The 17,734-nt window shown below is 36.8% G+C and overlaps 2 protein-coding genes across 4 annotated transcripts in view; one reads left to right on the forward strand and one right to left on the reverse strand.

Moving 5' to 3' along the window:
- Positions 1–506: 506 nt before the first annotated feature.
- On the reverse strand, positions 507–15,857 carry LOC110344705 (uncharacterized). Its single transcript, XM_087191298.1, has 4 exons — positions 15,164–15,857; positions 14,986–15,068; positions 7,912–8,421; positions 507–3,373 (listed from the first exon to the last, which is right to left on the reverse strand). Exon 4 carries the CDS (start codon positions 3,291–3,293, stop codon positions 2,028–2,030), a length of 1,266 nt encoding a protein of 421 aa, XP_087047424.1. The 5' UTR covers positions 3,294–3,373; positions 7,912–8,421; positions 14,986–15,068; positions 15,164–15,857; the 3' UTR covers positions 507–2,027.
- Positions 15,858–15,989: 132 nt separating this feature from the next.
- LOC147824023 (uncharacterized) overlaps positions 15,990–17,734 on the forward strand; it is an 89,427-nt gene continuing 87,682 nt past the window's right edge. For 2 of the 3 annotated variants that reach the window (XR_015443103.1, XM_087191349.1), the window contains exons 1-2: positions 16,000–16,859; positions 17,163–17,226. Coding sequence is in view for 2 of the 3 variants with exons in the window: in XM_087191349.1 (XP_087047475.1) it covers positions 16,543–16,859; positions 17,163–17,226 (381 nt within the window). In the remaining variant the exon portion in view is untranslated. Of the gene's footprint in view, positions 16,860–17,162; positions 17,227–17,734 lie in introns of all 3 variants that reach the window. The other variant, XM_087191350.1, reaches the window with a different exon arrangement.

Genomic DNA, 17,734 nt, shown 5'->3' on the forward strand with positions numbered 1-17,734 from the left:
GGGGCAGGCAGTGGAACCACTGAGCTAAATCCTGGCCCGGGTTGGGTTTTGTTTTAACCAAAGAATGATGCCGATGGCACTGAGTTTATGTTCAGGTGTTTTGTTTTGTTTAAGACAGGGTCTCACTATGTAGTTCAGGCTGGCCTTGAACTCACTACATAGCCCAAGCTGAAACTCATGGTAATCCTCCTGCCTCAGCCTCCTGAATAATGGGATTATAGGTGTACTCTACCATGTCTGGCAGAGTTTTATGCAGGGGATACCATAGCTTTATTTTTATTTCCGCCATGATACAAATTTTATGGAGTATTTGCCTTCTCACACTTTATCTCAGGTTTTTCTTCAGAGTGAATTATTCTTATTCTTAAGGAATAAGTGGTGATCAGACTTAATAAATAGTGATCAAATTCATTTACATGACTGTTTTTCTCCATTATGAGATATTTATTGGTAAGTTATGGGTCATTATTAAAAGTTTTTCCATAAATAATAACAATTATGATGGGTTGTCTTAACCAAGTGTTTATTATGTATTAGGCACAATTACAGAATTCACATAACAATGCTCTGAAGTACTCTAACCATGCCCACATAACGATATGTATATCATATACTCATATAAAAGAATCTGGAAGATTAAGTCAATTAACACTGAGGAAGAACTGAAGTCAGGAACAGTAACAGGGAAGCACAGCTTGATCTGTAATGTATAAATCTTTTACAAGCAGAAGAGAGTCACATATTCTCTGAAAGGAAAGACAAATAAATAATGCAAACACATTCAAAGGGGACATTTAAGGTAACTGTTTATAATGGCAAAAATTTCAATATTTGACAAAATAGCATTGGGATAAATACAGGTAAATAATAAAGAAAATAAAGTAGTGACAATATAGTTACAGGTAAGGAATATTAAAGGCTGGTTATATGATAACATAATCATCTTTTGCTTAAAAAACAGGGTTTGCTCCAAGATTGACAGTGCTTATCTATGATTAGTAAGATTACAGATAACCATATCTTTTTGTTGTTCTTCTCTACATTTTCATGGGGAAAAGTTTTTCAAAAATCAGGAGTATAATTTTTATTAAAAGAAAATAAAAATCATTCAAAATAAAAGGTACAGATACATCAGATATTAAAAGATACTTAAAGGTAATAGTTACCTAACATAAGCAGAGTGAGACACAAATACATATACACAAAATTTTAAAAAAACAAACACTGACCTGCCATCCAAGATTTATATAAATAAAAATATAACATCAAATAGTCAATAAAAACAACATGAAAATAGTTATTTAATAAATGGTGTTAGGAAGAGAATTGAGAGAGGGGAAAAAGATACATTTAGACTTTCAATAAATAAAATCACTTTAAGATGGATTTTACTTCTGTATAATACATATTGGGGAGCTGATGCAGGAGGAGGGGAGCTCAAAGCCAGCCTGGGCAGCATTGCAAGTTCAAGGCCAGGACTACACAGTGAGACCCTGTCTCAAAAAATACACATAAAAAAGACATTTTTTAAAATGAAAGTCGTAAGTTTAGCCAAAAAATTATTTTTTCAATGCTTAAAATAAGGTAAAATACAATAAACTTTTTTCCATTTTCACATTTATTTTGAACTTCCTGAGAAGGAAATGAATATAAAGATCTTCCAATATATATTTTATTCAGGGTACTTTTTTCCTGTATTAATTCTCTTAGGCTAACTATCCTGTGAAGCACAAGGCATGTGTGCCTTAATTATATTTGTAAAGATTTTCACCACTATGAATTTTCTTGTGTCATGTGTTGAAAGTCCTTTTATCACTTAATTTCACTTCACAGAATTTCTAGTTCATCAAACTTCTCACTTGTGTGGCTCTTCTTATGTTGCTGAAAATCTCAACTCTCCCAAAAGCTTCCCATATTCCTTATATTGATAAGGTTTCTTACCAGTGTGATATCTCTGATGTTGATGTTGAATAACATTCTAGTCACTAAGAAAAGCTTTCCCATATTCCTTACATTCATAAGTTTTCTTACCAGTGTATTCTCTGGTGTCTATTAAGAGCAGAACTACTACTAAAGGACTTTCTACATTCTTTACATTCATAGGGTTTTTCACCAGAATGAATTAGCTGGTGTTGAATAAGTTTTGAGCCACTAGCAAAGGCCTTCCCACATTCTCTACATTCATATGGTTTCTCACCAGTATGAATTCGGTGATGTTGAGTAAGATCTGAGCCACTACTAAAGGCCTTGCCACATTCCTTACATTCATAGGGTCTCTCCCCAGTGTGCATTCTTTGATGCTGAATAAGTTTTGAACCACTTCTAAAGGCTTTCTTACATTCCTTACACTCATAGGGTTTCTCACCAGTGTGAATTCTCTGATGTTGAGTGAGATCTGAGCCACTATTAAAAGCTTTCCCACATTCCTTACAAATATAAGGTTTCTCACCAGTGTGAATTCTTTGATGTCGAGTAAGGGCTGATCCAAAACTAAAGGGCTTTCCACATTCAATACATATATATGGTTTCTCACCCGTATGAATTCTCTGATGCCGATTAAGGGCTGAACCACTGCTAAATGCCATTCCGCATGCTTTACATTCATAAGGTTTCTCACCAGTATGAACCCTCTGATGTTGAATAAGATTTGAACCACTGCCAAAAGCTTTCCCACAATCTTTACACTCATAAGGTTTCTCACCTGTGTGAATTCTGTGATGCCGAGTAAGAGCTGATTCGAAACTAAAGGACTTCCCACATTCCTTACACTCATAAGGCTTTTCACCACTATGAATTATCTGATGTCGAATAAGGCCTGATCCAAAACTAAAGGCTTTCCCACATTCCTTACATTCATATGGTTTCTCACCAGTATGAATTCTCTGGTGGTGAGTAAGGTTTGAGCCACTACCAAAGGCTTTTCCACATTCCTTACATTCATAAGGTTTCTCACCAGTGTGAATTCTCTGATGGTATGCAAGGTTTGCACCACTACCAAAGGCCTTGCCACATTCTTTACACTCATAAGGTTTCTTACCAGTATGAATTTGCTGGTGTCGTATAAGGACTGATACAAAACTAAAATCCTTCCCACATTCCTTACATTCAAGGAGTTTCTCATCAGTGTGAACTGTCTGATGCTGGGTACTGAGAGTGGGCATGTCTTCAGGAGTAAATATCATGTGACTGAAATGTCCTTCCTGAGATCCCTGTTTTCTCTCAAACTGGCTTTTCCATTCCCAATCACCTCTGAAACTTGAATACTCAATGCTGTGTTTTGTAAGTCTTTCCATTATCTCCCATCAGGATGATTCTATTCCATAAATATCCTTTTTCAGAAATAATTTCTTGGTCTCAACCTTGATTCACAGGTCTGAAAGAAAATATAAAAGCAAACATTCACTTTTTTGGTGTTCTGGGAGAAGTAAAACTTTTATAATAGATATGAAAGACTTAACTGAAATTAATTTTCATAAAAAGTGAGTAACTTATACAGTTCTCAAATATGGTTGGGCATTTTGAAAATAGATCAGGAAAGCAAAATGAATGGGAAAAGATCACACTGGAAGGTAAAAAAAGGCATTAAGGAAAATAGATTAAATCTGTTGCTCCTAAATAGTCATTTAGGAAAAATTCCCCGCAGATTTAGGGAGTTTGATAAATACACAAATGTCCTAACTTGATTCTAGCTTTTTATATAATGAATCTAGTGTCATATATATTTATGACAGTAGTTATCATACTTATTACTCAGCATAGTTGAAAAATAAGGAATAAATGGTCAAGTAACAGACATTTATTGCACACACACTGAAAGAATAGAAGAGGAAGGTACTCCAGATGTAGCAAGTGAAAGACTAATGTGCTGAATGAGAAGGGAACAAACAATGGAGAAGGAAGATTCCTCTATGCCAGCTGAGAAAAATAATGTTTGCATGGGAAATCTATGAGGATACCCTTTGGAATACAAATGAGAAATAACAGAAGTACAGTAGAGTAACTGGGAATCCAGTTATAAAATTAGAGAAGGGAAAACGGGAGTTAATATGATACTACTGGAAAATTACAAGGAGGAAAATATATGAGTATTCTGAACCACAGCTCTGATTATTTTTGAATAACATTGAAATCACACATATGTACTGATGTACTTGCAAAAAGTACAGTGGACCCTTGACTTACAAACTATCGGTTCCTGAGAGCTGGTTGTAATTTAAGTTGGTTGTAAGTCAATACAGTTGAGATCTGGATGTTTACCTGGGTATATGCTATAGATAATAAGAAGCAGTTAAATCTTTCATTAACCTAATTAATCCAAGTTGTTCATATTCAGGCCGGTCATAACTTGAGGGTCCACTGTAATTACAAAGCATTAACTATTATTTTAGAAGACTTAAATAACAAAGTAGAGACTAGGAAAGGGATTTAAAAACATCAATTAGGACCCTACTTCAAGCCTCAGTAGGTGAAAATGTTCCAACACCAGTTTCTGTCTACAATAATCATACAGCAAGTTTATTAAGAAGAGGATTTAAATGTCTTGCAATTGTTCTTTCAATCTCAACTGCGCATGGCTAATCCAAGCCAAAATCATTTCTTGGACACCAAAACCTTTCAGTCATTAGCAGCCAGAGTGATATTTAGCCTGGCACTGTTACATCCAAGATGTTTCAATGACTTTCTGCTGTCCTCAGGAGAAGACCTGTACTACTTCACTTGGTCTTAGAAACTTTCAGTAAACTGCTTCTTGCCTGTCTCTGATTGCCTTTTTTTTTTTTTTTTTTTTGGTACCAGGGATTCAACTCGAGTCCTTGCGCTTGCGCAGCAGGCGGTGAAACCACTGAGCTAAATCCCTGGCCCTCTGATTGCCTCTTTATTCCCAACAATAAGTATAGCTACACAAGCCTTTTGTTCTTCAAATGCATGAAAGTGTACAAGTCCACCCTGCTCTGTTTTGACCTGCTGAAATGTTTTCCAAAATCTTCCCTTACCCGTTGCCCTTACTTTTGACCTTGCAAGTTCTGGCCCTCATACAGGTCTTTGTTAAATGGCATGTCCTATTAAAGCATTTCCAGAACACTCTCTTAACTATGGATACCCTGTCATTATTTCACTGAGTGCTTTTCCTCCTTTCTTTGTGTATAGCTTTGGTAATGGGTAATTTTACCTATGTCCCCTACAATTGAAATTTTCCTATTTATTTGAGTGATGAGCTAATTAATATCTGCCTGCTTCAACAGAGCTAAGATTCAAGAAAGCAAAAACAATGTCTGTTACTTTAATCAATTTGAACCATGAGCCAGGCATAATGGTGCACACCTGTCATCCCAGCACTTGAGAGGCTAAGGCAGGAGGTTCACTTCGAGGTCAAGGCCAGACTTGGCTACATACTGAGTTCAAGACCAGCCTGGACTACATAACTAGACCTTATCTCAATAAGTAAATAAATAAATAAACAAACAAACAAAAATAAATTTGAACTATGGCACATACAAAAGGACTAAAATTTATTCAATGATGAATAAATGATTTTCAAAATTTATTACCCCTAAAATTAAACTTTTATCTTTTCCCTTGGTACTAGGGTTCAAATCCACAGATGCTCTACCACTAAGTACCCTCCCTCCCGTCCTTCTCTCTCTCCCTTCTCTCTCTCTGTACTGGGAGTAGAACCTAGAACCTTTGCAACAGGCTACACTCCCAGCCCTTTTAAATTTTTTTAAATTTTGAGACTGTGTCTCACTAAGTCACTAAATTCGAGAGGCTGGGCTCAAACTTGTGATCCTCCTGACTCAGCTTCCAGAGTGCTGGGATCACATGCATGTAGTACCACACTTGGCTAAGTTTTTATTTTGAGACAGGGTCTTTCTAAATTGCCCAGGCATGACTCAAACTTGCAATCCCCTGCCTCAACCTCCCTTAGTGCTGGGATTACAGGTGTGTACCACCATACCTGGGTACAAATAAATTTCTAAAAGCAAAATTTCTCTTAAAAAAGGACACACACATTTGCTTTAAAAAAAAAAAAAAAAGACAGACCACATGTAATTATCCCTTCCCTTCCCTGACACTTCGCTAAAAAAGAACAAAAAGGAATTTTTAGAAAGGAGCAAACCTACCAAGTCAGAGAATTAAAGAGGAAACTGCATAAAAAATCGAAAGCTAGAAAACATAAAGATGAATAATAACTACCTTAACAAACCAAAGAAAATAAAACCTAAATCAAAAGTAAGAAAAACTCAGAAGCAGATGATTTATGCCCCCAAAGCCCAGAAAGACTCAAAGTGGGGATGCTAATTACCTATGAAATTCTACAAATTACTATATACATGATTATATAAGCTTCTTAGTGCCTATAGTAAAATACAAATAGATCATCCACTTGTACATATATTTGCACTCAAATGTTAAATGTATTATTCACAACAACCAAGTTATGAAGGTTATGGAAACCTAAGTATACATTAATGGAGGAATGGACAAATAAACTGTCATCTGATGCAGGAGGACTTCGAGTTCAAGCTGAGCCCAGCCCTGGCAATTTAGCAATCAAGACCCTGTCTCAAAATAAAATTAAATAAAAAGAGCTTCAGTATGAAGACCCTGGGTTCAACTGCTCGTAGTGTAAAAAAGTAATTCATATATGTATACATATATACATATAAACACTCTACATATGTCTGTATATATGCATATGTGCACTCTACAACTTATGATCCAGTTATGTCCTGGTAAGTAACAATACACTTAATATACCTACACTTAATTCACTTAATGTACCTAACCTATGATACAACATAGCAACACAGTAAACTGTAGATGTAGAATATCAGTTGTTTTATCCTTGTGGTCACTTGGCTGCCTGGGGACCATGGCCTCCTGTCCCTATCCAGCATCACAAAAGAGCATTTTATGGCACTCTGCTAGCCTAGGAATAGATCACAATTCCAAATTTCCTTTATACTGCAAAGATTTGGAACTTACCACTATTAGCCTAAGTGACAAAACTTGGCATTAACAATAGTAGGATAATATGACATTATATATCTCCTGATGTAATGCAGTAGGTTACTTATGTGGTACATTTGCTAAAAATACTTAATCTGAATCTCATGAGAAAGCTGTTAGATAAACTGAGGTTGTCCTATGGAACAACTATCCTGGATTCTCCAACAAAGTCAAGGTCAGATAACACAAAAATTAGGGGCTATTCCAGATTGAAAAACACTAATGAATGTTAATGTTAATTTTCTTAGGTTTAAAATGCTGTTTTTCCTTTTCTTTGTGGTGATGGGGATAGAACCCAAGTCCATGCATATGCCTAGGCAAGGGCTCTACTTTCAAGCTTCACCTCCAGCCTGAAATATGTTAATACTTAGGAAATATGCTTTAACACATTCATGATGGAGCCATAATTCAAGCTGCCAGGCGGCTTGAACTACAAATGATACGTGCATCACTGTACCATCAGATGGCTTTTTATTTTCTTAGTAAAAAGACCAATAAAAGTGGTTAGATCTGTTTGTACCACCTTTGGCTCAAGCCAGTGGGAACATATTAAAACTATTAAGGGTAAAATGTCAAGATATTCCCAATTCAATTTGAAATGATGAAGGGAGTGGTCTGTGTATTAAAATAGATAAAGCAATGCACCAGAATTTTGACAATCTCTGAATTTAGGTCATGGGTGTTAGGGTCTGAATGTTTGTGTCCCCCATAAAATGTTGAAACCTCATCACTAATGTGATAGTATTAGGACACGGGGCCTTTGGAAACTAATCAAGTCATGAGCTGAGACTCCTCATGGATGGGATCAGAGCCCTTATGAAAGAGGCCCCAGAGAGCTGTCTCATGCCTTTTATGATGACACAGGGAGAAGGTACAACCTATGGATTTGAAAACAGGTCTTACCAGATAATGAATCTGCTGGCATCTTGATCATGGACTTTCTAGCCTCCAGAACTAGAAGAAATTAATTTCTGTTGTTTATAAGCTACCCAATCTGACATTTTGTTAAAATGGCCCAAATAAACCAAGACAAGGGTATTCAGAAGTACCTGGAATATTCTTTTAATTTTTCTTCATGTTTTGAAATTTTTCAAAGAAAACAGAGAATATGTATTGTTTTAAAAGAAACATCCAAGCATATTTCCCAGAACTGAAGGAGAGAATCTCTACATTTAGGGGGTCCATTTGATACCTAGCACACAGAATAAAAATTATTCACATTAAAAAATATTTTTTTTTTTGCCAGGCTTAGTGGTGCATGCCTATAATCTCAGCTCTCTGGGAAGCTGAGACAGGAGGATAATAAGTTCGAGCCCAGCCTGAACAACTTAGTGAGACCCTGTCTCAAAATAAAAAATTAAAAAGGGCTTGAGATGTAGCTCAGTGTGAAGGCCTCGAGTTCAATCCAGAGTACTGCAAAAAAGAAAAAAAAATTTATTAGGTTCTAGAATAGTAGGTCAAAGAAAATCCCCTAAAAGGTTTTAAAAGGCAAAAAGGGGGGATAAACAAACAAGGTTTTAAAAGGCAAAAATGGGGGATAAACAAAAACCTAGTAATGAAAATGGACATGGAGTTCTGAACAAAACTGTAAGACAGAACTTAGAAATTCAAAATTCAGAGGGAAAACATTTTCAATATACAACTGTATATTTATTCTACCAAAGAATCCATGTAACCATTTTAAAAGTCATTTTCAGATACTCTAAAACCCACAAAGTTCAACTCTCATTTATTCTTCCTATATGCAACCTCTATCAAGAAGGGGTCATAAGGGCTCAGTGCCTGAGCACCTGCCTAGCATGCAGAAGGCCATGAACTGGATCCCTACCACAACAAACACACACACCTGCCCCAGTAAACCAAGGAATAGGGAAACAGAAAGACATGGAATCCAGAAAATAAAGAACAATAATGAAAAAGACTGCAGAATTTTTTAAAGGCAAATTTTAGAATAATATTTGGACAAGCAGTTGGAAAAGAAAGCAAAAAATTATAGGAAGGCTATCTCCAAACACAGGTAACTGACAGAACATATGAAAAAAATATTCTAGCAGACTTTGAATATAATTTAAAGTATCATTCATATGATTTATGGATTACCAAGAGTCACTTTCCCTTTTTAAGAAAAAGGTAATGTTAATTACATGGAAAACAAAGTTGAACAATGATATAACTGTGATTCCTAGCTCAATTATGAATAAAATCCATTATAAGGAAATTAGTCACAGAAGACACATAAAATTACTGCTAAAAATCAGTATCACAAATATAAAGAGAGGCTGGGATTTAGCTCAGTGGTTCTGCCACCTGCCTCACAAGCACAAGGTCCCAAGTTCAATCCCTGGTACAAAAAAAAAAAGATATTTCTCAGAACAATAAAAAACTAAATGATCTAAGATAAAAAAAGATGTCATTAAATACACAGGAAGACATCTGTTGTGTGGTAAAGTACCAGGTCTTTCTCCCAGGTTCCTAGAGCTGATTCCTCATTTGGGGCTTCCATGATTCTTAGAATCTCCCAAGTGATAGAAATGTCTTTGTTGTTAGATCATACCTGACTTTATGGTGAGGTCATTCAGAGTGGTACTTGAGATAGCTTCAAAATTAGGGTAGTAGTTATCAGAATGACTCTGAGCCAGCCTCATCTCTGAGGAGTACAGTGGGACTGAATACTGACTCAGACATGGCCAATGATTAACCAATTATGCCTATATAATCAATCTCCAATAAAATTCTAGATCCTCAAGGCCAGGGGACAAACTGGTAGGCTAAGCAGATGGCACATTCTAGCTCCACAGGGAAAGTGCATAAAAGCTATGTTTGGATCCTCTCCAGACCTTGCTCTATGTGTCTTCTCATTTGGCTGTTCCTGATTGGTATCCTTATCCATTACAATAAAACTATAATTTTAAGTAGAGTGCTTTCTTGAGTTCCATAACTCATTCTCATAAATTACTAAGTGGTTGTTAGCCACTTGGTCAGAAGTACAGGCAGATTTGTTGGGGACCACGTAGACACTTAAACCTATGTAGTCTTATACTCACTCTAGACAGTGCCAGAATTGAATTATAGTTGGTACTGAAACAGAGTAACATCCCATGTTCATAGATTGCAAAACTTAATATGTACTGTTAATATGGCAATGCTCCCCAAAGTGATCTATGGATTCACTGCAATCTCTATCAAATTTTTACTACTTAATGGAGAATTGATAAAGCCAGTCCTCAAATTCACAGGGAACTGCAATGGGTTCTAGATAGCCAAAATAATATTCAAAAAGATAAAATATCAGGTGACTCATCCCTCTAAAGTTTAAAATTATTTCCATATAACCACAGCAATTAAAGCAGTAAGGTATTGGTACAAGGAGTCATATAGAGACCAAAAGAATAAAAAAAATCAAGAATCTAGAAATAAAGCCAAATATCTATGAATAACTCATTTCCAACAAGGATGATACATCCATTCAATGTCAGAGAAAGTCTGAACCAAATAATGGTGAGGAGGATTAAATAAACATATCCAAGAGAATGAAGACAGACTTCTACTTTACTCCATATAAACAATTAGTTAAAAATAGATTACAACCTAAAACTAAAGAAGAACTAAATTATAAACTCTTTCAAGAAAATATAAGAATTTGGAAATTTTTATGACCTGGCATTAGGCAACAGATTCTTAGATTTGACACCAATGTACAAGCAATGGAAAAAAATACACGAATTTGAATTCATTAAAGTTAAATATTTCGTATTTCAAATGGGCACAGGATTTTTTTGTACCTATAGAAACCTTTTAAAACTAGAGGCTAATGGTTGTACAACATTTTGAAAACACTAAATGCCTCTAAATTATACACTAAACCATAATTCTTTTTTTTTTTTTGGTACTGAGGATCGAACTCGGGTCCTTGTGCTTGTGCAGCAGGCGGCAAAATCACTGAGCTAAATCCCTGGCCCCTAAACCATAATTCTTAATAATTCTCACATTAAACATATGACTAAATGGAAATACAAAGTACCTAGAAGTGAGTTTAAAAGGAGACTGAAAGCTGCCATGTAAAAGGAATAAAGAATACAACAATCTTAAGAAAAGAAATTATCTGGGCCGGGGATTTAGCTCAGTGGCACTGTGCCTGCCCTGCAAGTGCAAGGTCCTGAGTTGGATCCCTGGTACCGCAAAAAAAAAAAAAGAAAGAAAGAAAAAAAATGATCTATTTCATCAGGTAGTAAAAGATTTCAAAAACAAAGAAATCTAAGCTTGGTAAAGGTAAAAGCACAAATCAAAGAACTGAAGAAAATTAAAATATAAAGCAAATGATTTTAATAATATATCAAGTAGGCAGCACAAAGGAAAGGAAATAAATTATTTGGAAATTATATTAGCATAATATTAGATAAATAAGAAAAAATCTGAATTTAGATACCTAATACAAAGGAAAACAAATTTCACATGGGTTTAAAAGTTACGTATATAATAAAATTAAAAACACAATCCTGGACCGGGGATTTAGCTCAGTGGTTCCAGTGCCTGCCTTGCAAGCGCAAGGTCCCGAGTTCGATCTCTGGTACCAAAAAAAGAAAAAACAAAACAAAAAAACACAATCCTGGTCCTGAAGGTCTTTATTATGTAGTTAGGGAGCAAAACTATGTTCCTGTGCAAAAAACCAAAGGACTTTAGTCAAATTCTTGGGTTGTTTGTTTGTTTTTTCTTGGTACCGGGGATCTAACTTGGGTCCTTGTGCTTTCGAGGGAGGCAGTGGAACCACTGAGCTAAAGCCTTGGCCCTAGTCAAATTCTTTATACTGTAATTGCTATAGAGGTCCCAAGAATAAGAAGTAAAGAAGAAAAGGAACTAATATTTATCAAACAACTGATGTGTACAAAGTGGCCTGCACATATATTATTTCAATCTCAACAACATTGAGACAGAGTTATCTCTTCTTCACTAGTAAAAGAGCTCATAAATGAGCACCGTCTTTTTGATACTAGAGCCTGGACTCTTTATACCACATTACAGGAGGATAAGTGTGGGTAAAATAATCTGAGAGATGATTTGTTAATTTTTTCCATGAGCCAGTATTTGAAATAAAAGATTGATAGGAACAGATAACAAAGTTCTAGAGGCAAAAAAAAAAGTTCTATGGGCAGAAATTACTTGACAGGATAGTGGGGTGAGCAGTGGGTGGAGAGGGAAGAGTAAAGATAAAATGTAATACAGGGTGGAAAGCAAAAGATACCATGGAAAACAGACTTAACTGGATAAAATCTTATTAAAATTAAAATATTAGACAATAAATATCTACATCTGTATTTAAGTCTATAATTTTCATGTCTTCCATTTCTAAAAATATAAGGAGACTAAGAATATGAGAAAATTTAAAAAATTATACATAAAGATACCCGTGGAAGGACACTATGTTGAAGGAATCTTTCATCCACAGTTTTATCTTTTCAGAGTTGCTGTTACCAGTAAGCTGTTAGGTCAAAAGTCCAACACTTTGAAGCCTAAGAATAATGAGGAAAATTAAATCATGTTTCCGCTCAAATTCTGGCTGAAGTTAGTGATCTGGAGAAAGAATCTGAGGCACGTAAAAGGAATTCATGTTTTGGTGGACCTAGACAGGGGAATTTTGAAGTGTTTTCTCTTATAATCTAGCTGTTCAAGACAATATACAATCATTCCAGTATAATAAGGCTGATTTTATTGTAGGAAGAGAAGGATGGAGTGAAAAAGTCACCATAATACTTAATATAAAAAACACAGGGTACAATTTTTACTATGACTGACCATTATCAGAAGTGTTCAGATTCCTCACAGTCCATAAAAAAAGAGATATGCTGTAGAATAGACTATCATTCCTAGCTGCCTAGAACTATTTATAGAAAATAAGCAATACATGTGAAGAAACATTAAGAACACCTCTCTCAATTCAGAAGTTTGTAGTATTAGAAGAGTTCCCTAATTTTTTATCCATATAGTCAACCAAAACCCCAAGAGACACTTGGATGGAATCAAGCTAATTCAAAAATTTATATGGAAATGCAAAGGAATACAAACACTCGAGATATGCTTGGGGAACAATAATATGAGAGGTCTTGTTCCAAATACTGTATAAAGTTACAGTGAATATGAGAGTATGATATTACTGCAAGGAGAGACAAACAGACCAATAGAACAGAATGTAGAATCAAAAAATATGCTACGATAGTATGATGCTTTTTCAACACATGGTGTTATCCTCAGATGGGGGAACTTGGGGATGTCAGGTATCACAGAAAACCCACTACACTGCTGGCCCTTAGAGAAAAAATTAAAAATGTATTTGCAGCAATCTCAATGACCAAGATTACCCAAGCAGCAGTTCGCTGTACTAATAAATATCTGGAAGTTAATGGCCACTTGGAGCAACTCTTATAATTGTAGAGGCCAAAAGTAACATGTATTAATCTCATGATATCTCAATAAATTTAGTATTAAAATATTTCTACAAATTCTTTTCCTGAAGTGTGTACACATTTTTTTGGCAGACTCTATAAATATGTATAAAATCACTTGGATTTTAACAAAAATAGCACTGCATTTCAGTGCAGAAAAAAAATCTAATTTTTAATAAATGATACTGTGACAAGTGGATACAGGCACAGAAGAAAAAATAAAATTGACTCTTTCCCTACAGAAACCAATTTCAGGCAATAAAGACCTGAATGTTAAAACCAAAAACTAGAAAGCTTTTAGAAGAGAATACAGAAGAAAATCCTAATTATCTCAAGGCAAAAGAAAATTTCTTAAGCACTATAGCAAAAGATTTCATTACATTAAAATGCAGAACTTCACGAAAGACAAGATAATAGTGAAAATTTGACCCAGAGAAGGAAAAAATATTTATCACACATGTAACTAAAAAAGACTAATATACAAAAGATTAATACATCCATATACATGTATCTACATAAATATTTATGTGTATTTATAAACTACTGTAAGTCAATAAAGCAGCCCAAATAAAAATTGGAAAAATATCTGAAGAAGCATTTCAGAAAGGAAATTGTAATGTCCAAGAATTCAACTTCATTAATAATAAAAGAAATATAAATTAAACATAATAATCTTAGCTACCCACCAAATTGGCAAAAATTAATATATTATAATGCCAAGAGGTGTATTTCTTGATCTGGTTACTCCTTACATGGATCTTTATTAAACTGCACAAATGGATTTTTTATGTCATTTCTGTATCTAATTTGGAAGAAAATAAGCATTCAAATAAATATTGTGTACTTCTAAAAATATTTTCAAAATTAAACTTTGTGGAAAAATGCTTAAATATAATTCTATGAGCAAGTCTAGGATATGCTGCATGGTAAAGTCTATACAAATTCAATTTTTATTTTTTATTTTTTTGGTACTGGGGATCAAACTGGGGACCTTGCGCTTGCGAGGCAGGCAGCAGAGCCACTGAGCTAAATCCCTGGCCCACAAATTCAATTTTTAAAAAATACATTTCTATATGAACATAAAATATACTGGAAAGAAAATCTTTAAAAGTTAGCATTAGTATCCACGGGAAATTTATTTTCTTTTTTAGGGATTTATGTACTACTTTTTTTTCCTCTGGCACTAGGGATTGATTAAATCCAGGGCTTCTTGAATGCTTCATGCATGCTAGGGAAGTGCTCTAACACTGAGCTACATCCTCTGCCTAGGATGTCTGTATTCTTGAAATTATTTAAAATTATCACGTTTGACTTTTATAATCAGAGAGATGGTATTTTTTTTGAAAACAAAGATAAAGGAAAATTAAAACCACCTCACAATAAGAGCCAATCAAATGGACAGGGGTGGGGAGTGGGAGTTTGGAGCTTCTACAGTTCCTAAAAAGGGAAGTTACAGAAATAAGGGCAAGAATTTTCAAGAAAAGGAAAGTAAGTTATGTCCTGACAAAGATAAAGGGGACAAGAGGAAATGACAAGCTACCTTGCAGATGCCTTGTAGATGATGTTCAATTCAACAACCATTCTTTACTCCTTTCTGGACGTCTCCATCCAAGTATGGCAGAGCTGAGGAAGGAAGGAATCAGGAAACACTAGACTCTTCTGGGAACCCATGGATCATTTCAAAGGTCACTCTAGCTAAGCCTTTGGAGCTCACATACAGAGGGAGGTCAGAGAAGTGCAGCATCGTACTTAATCCCTGCCTCCAACCAAAAGCTGGGAAGTTGCACTTCTGGTCAGAATATGACCCTGAACTAATAGATGTCTTCCGTGGCTTTAGTCACAAAGGGACAAAGACGCCCCACACCAAAGTGGCTATATGGACACCTACTCACACATATTCATTCACACCAAGGGGACATAAAAGTCACAGCCATCCCCAAACTAAACCAAAAACGGCAGCAAAAACACACAAGTGCACGTACCACATATAGTACCATATAGTCACAACCTCAGTGTCACACACCTTGTGACACAGTGAAAGCAACGAATCCACAGGCATCCTACACGAACAATATCACACACACGGGAAAATAGCCACAAATCTCAGTTGAGGCTTCCTACACACTCCCTCACCCACTCACACAGTTCAGAAAATGGTCATAATACACAGGAGGACACTCAAGAAACCTCACACCAGCCAAACATAGTAACACACCTCAGGCACACAAATTCCATTCACGTACTCAGGATCATAACCGCAAATGAAGCCCTGCTTCGCGTCTTAGCGGTTCGGTACAACGACACACAGTAACAGTCACACACACTCTCCTCACATCTCCCCTTGTCTTCCTGCCTCGCCTCCTCATCCCCAATCCGCACTCTGTGGAGTTTCCAGACTACCGGCCGGAACCGCCTCACCTACGCCTCCTGTGGTCGAGTCAGGCCGGCTCTTTCGAACCCAGCTCTCACAAAGCACTCAGACCCACCCAACCCCGCCCGTTCTTCCCCAAAGGGTCATTCTCCGGGGGCACCGAACCTAGAGGCCTCTGGGAAGTGTAGTTCAGAAAAGCACAGGACACCTACCGTCAAGGTCTGAGTTGGATTCCTGTGGTACGGACTCTCGATCAGGCCAAACTTGCTTCCTGCAGAGCTACTCATCAGAGCCTTCCGAAAGTCTCAGGGGACAAGGTTTCCAAAGAGCAAACGGATTAGGCTATGAACTTTCTTTTTGGGTAGGTGACCTCCTCTTAAAAGTTACTTCAAACACATTCCCCTCCATTCTTCCCACTCACTTCCTCCTAGTGCTTTACCATCTGCTGACTCCATGGGCTATAAATCCCCGGCAACTAGTGTATTCAAATGTGACTGCTTAGTTGTTGAGATGGCGTCTCGCTCTGTAGCTCAAGGCGGCCTAGACTCGCTACGTAAGCCAGGCTGCCTTCATAGTCACGATCCTCCACCTCACTCTCCCGAGTGTTTGGATTACCGGCTTGCACCACAATGCCCAACTCTGCATTATTCTGTAACCAAGTTCTCCTTGCCTGCTTAACTTGTATGGTGTAACCTATCTTTGGTACAGGATAAGTTTAGAGCGGCTATGGATCCCAGAGTTTGGCCGCTAACGTCCGGAAGTGCGCGGCTGGCCGCAGGGCCTCCTGGGAAATGGAGTCCAAAATCTCATCAGGGATCCGATAGGCGTGGCCAAAGTGGCACCCGAGGTGCTGTGGCTGCCAACTGGGCAGACGTGACTACAAAGACTGAACCCAGAAAGCTGCTTGGAATTCCCTTACACTCAAGGTGCGGACATTGTCGTGAGGCTGACAGCCACAGAGAGTGTTGGAGAGCTGGAAGAGCGATCGTGATCGTGGGACCTGAGTGTGAGAGACCAAACCGTCCCGGGGACTCTGACGAAGAGTAAGCCGCGAGCCCCCTCCTGCTAGTGAATGTGGGCAGAAGTGCTGAGTGTCTGGGAGAGACCGTGCAGGGAGTTGGTTGGATGACAGGGAAACTGTGTGCAGGTAAGATTGATGTGGGTAAGCAAGAGGTGAGGTCAACATTATGTGTAGTTTGTGGGGTTGTAGACAGTAATGCTGCAGTGTGTGCTTGCAGAGCGATTGTGTGGGGGAAGACTGTGTGTGAGTCTGTGTGTTATTCCCTGAATCTGGATCACTGCATGGATGGTTGAAATTGTAACCGGAGAAATCTTAACCCTTTTAGGTTTCATTTCCTCTTCAAATTAAAATTAATGAAAGTATGTCTTCTTGAAGAATCTACTTTGGGGGTGAGCTAAATAATCGATAATAATAAATGTATAATATTTTATATAAAATTTTAATATTCAGACATTTGTTGTGGAGTAGTATTCAAAATCAGTATTACTTTTAAACAAGATATATCTAGTTAAAGACTGCATGTTTTGGATTGTGTTCAGGAACCTCCCCACAACTATTTTTCCTTCTCTGCTCTTTAGCAAACACTGGTTGGGTAAACATTCAGACTGACATTGTTTAATAAAACCAGCAGCATTAGCCACAACTTAAAAGTGTTCAGAGGAAGCTGTAAAGGAATGTGATGCCGGAGATCTAGAGCAATAGCTACATTTAGTTGCATAAATCTTCTGTAATTCACATTTCTAAAGTGCTGTTTCTGTCCCATTTTTGAAGTATTTAGAAACTATGTATGGTATAATAGACTCAGGACTTTTTGTTTTTGTTTTTGTTTGTTTGTTGAGATGGAGTTTTGCTATGTAGTTCAGGCTGGCCTTGAACTCACTATGTAGCCCAGCCTGG

Source organism: Heterocephalus glaber, unplaced genomic scaffold, assembly GCF_053883595.1.
Source record: "Heterocephalus glaber isolate CG9 unplaced genomic scaffold, H.glaber_assembly_v1.0 deba00001561, whole genome shotgun sequence".
Lineage (NCBI taxonomy): Eukaryota > Metazoa > Chordata > Mammalia > Rodentia > Bathyergidae > Heterocephalus > Heterocephalus glaber.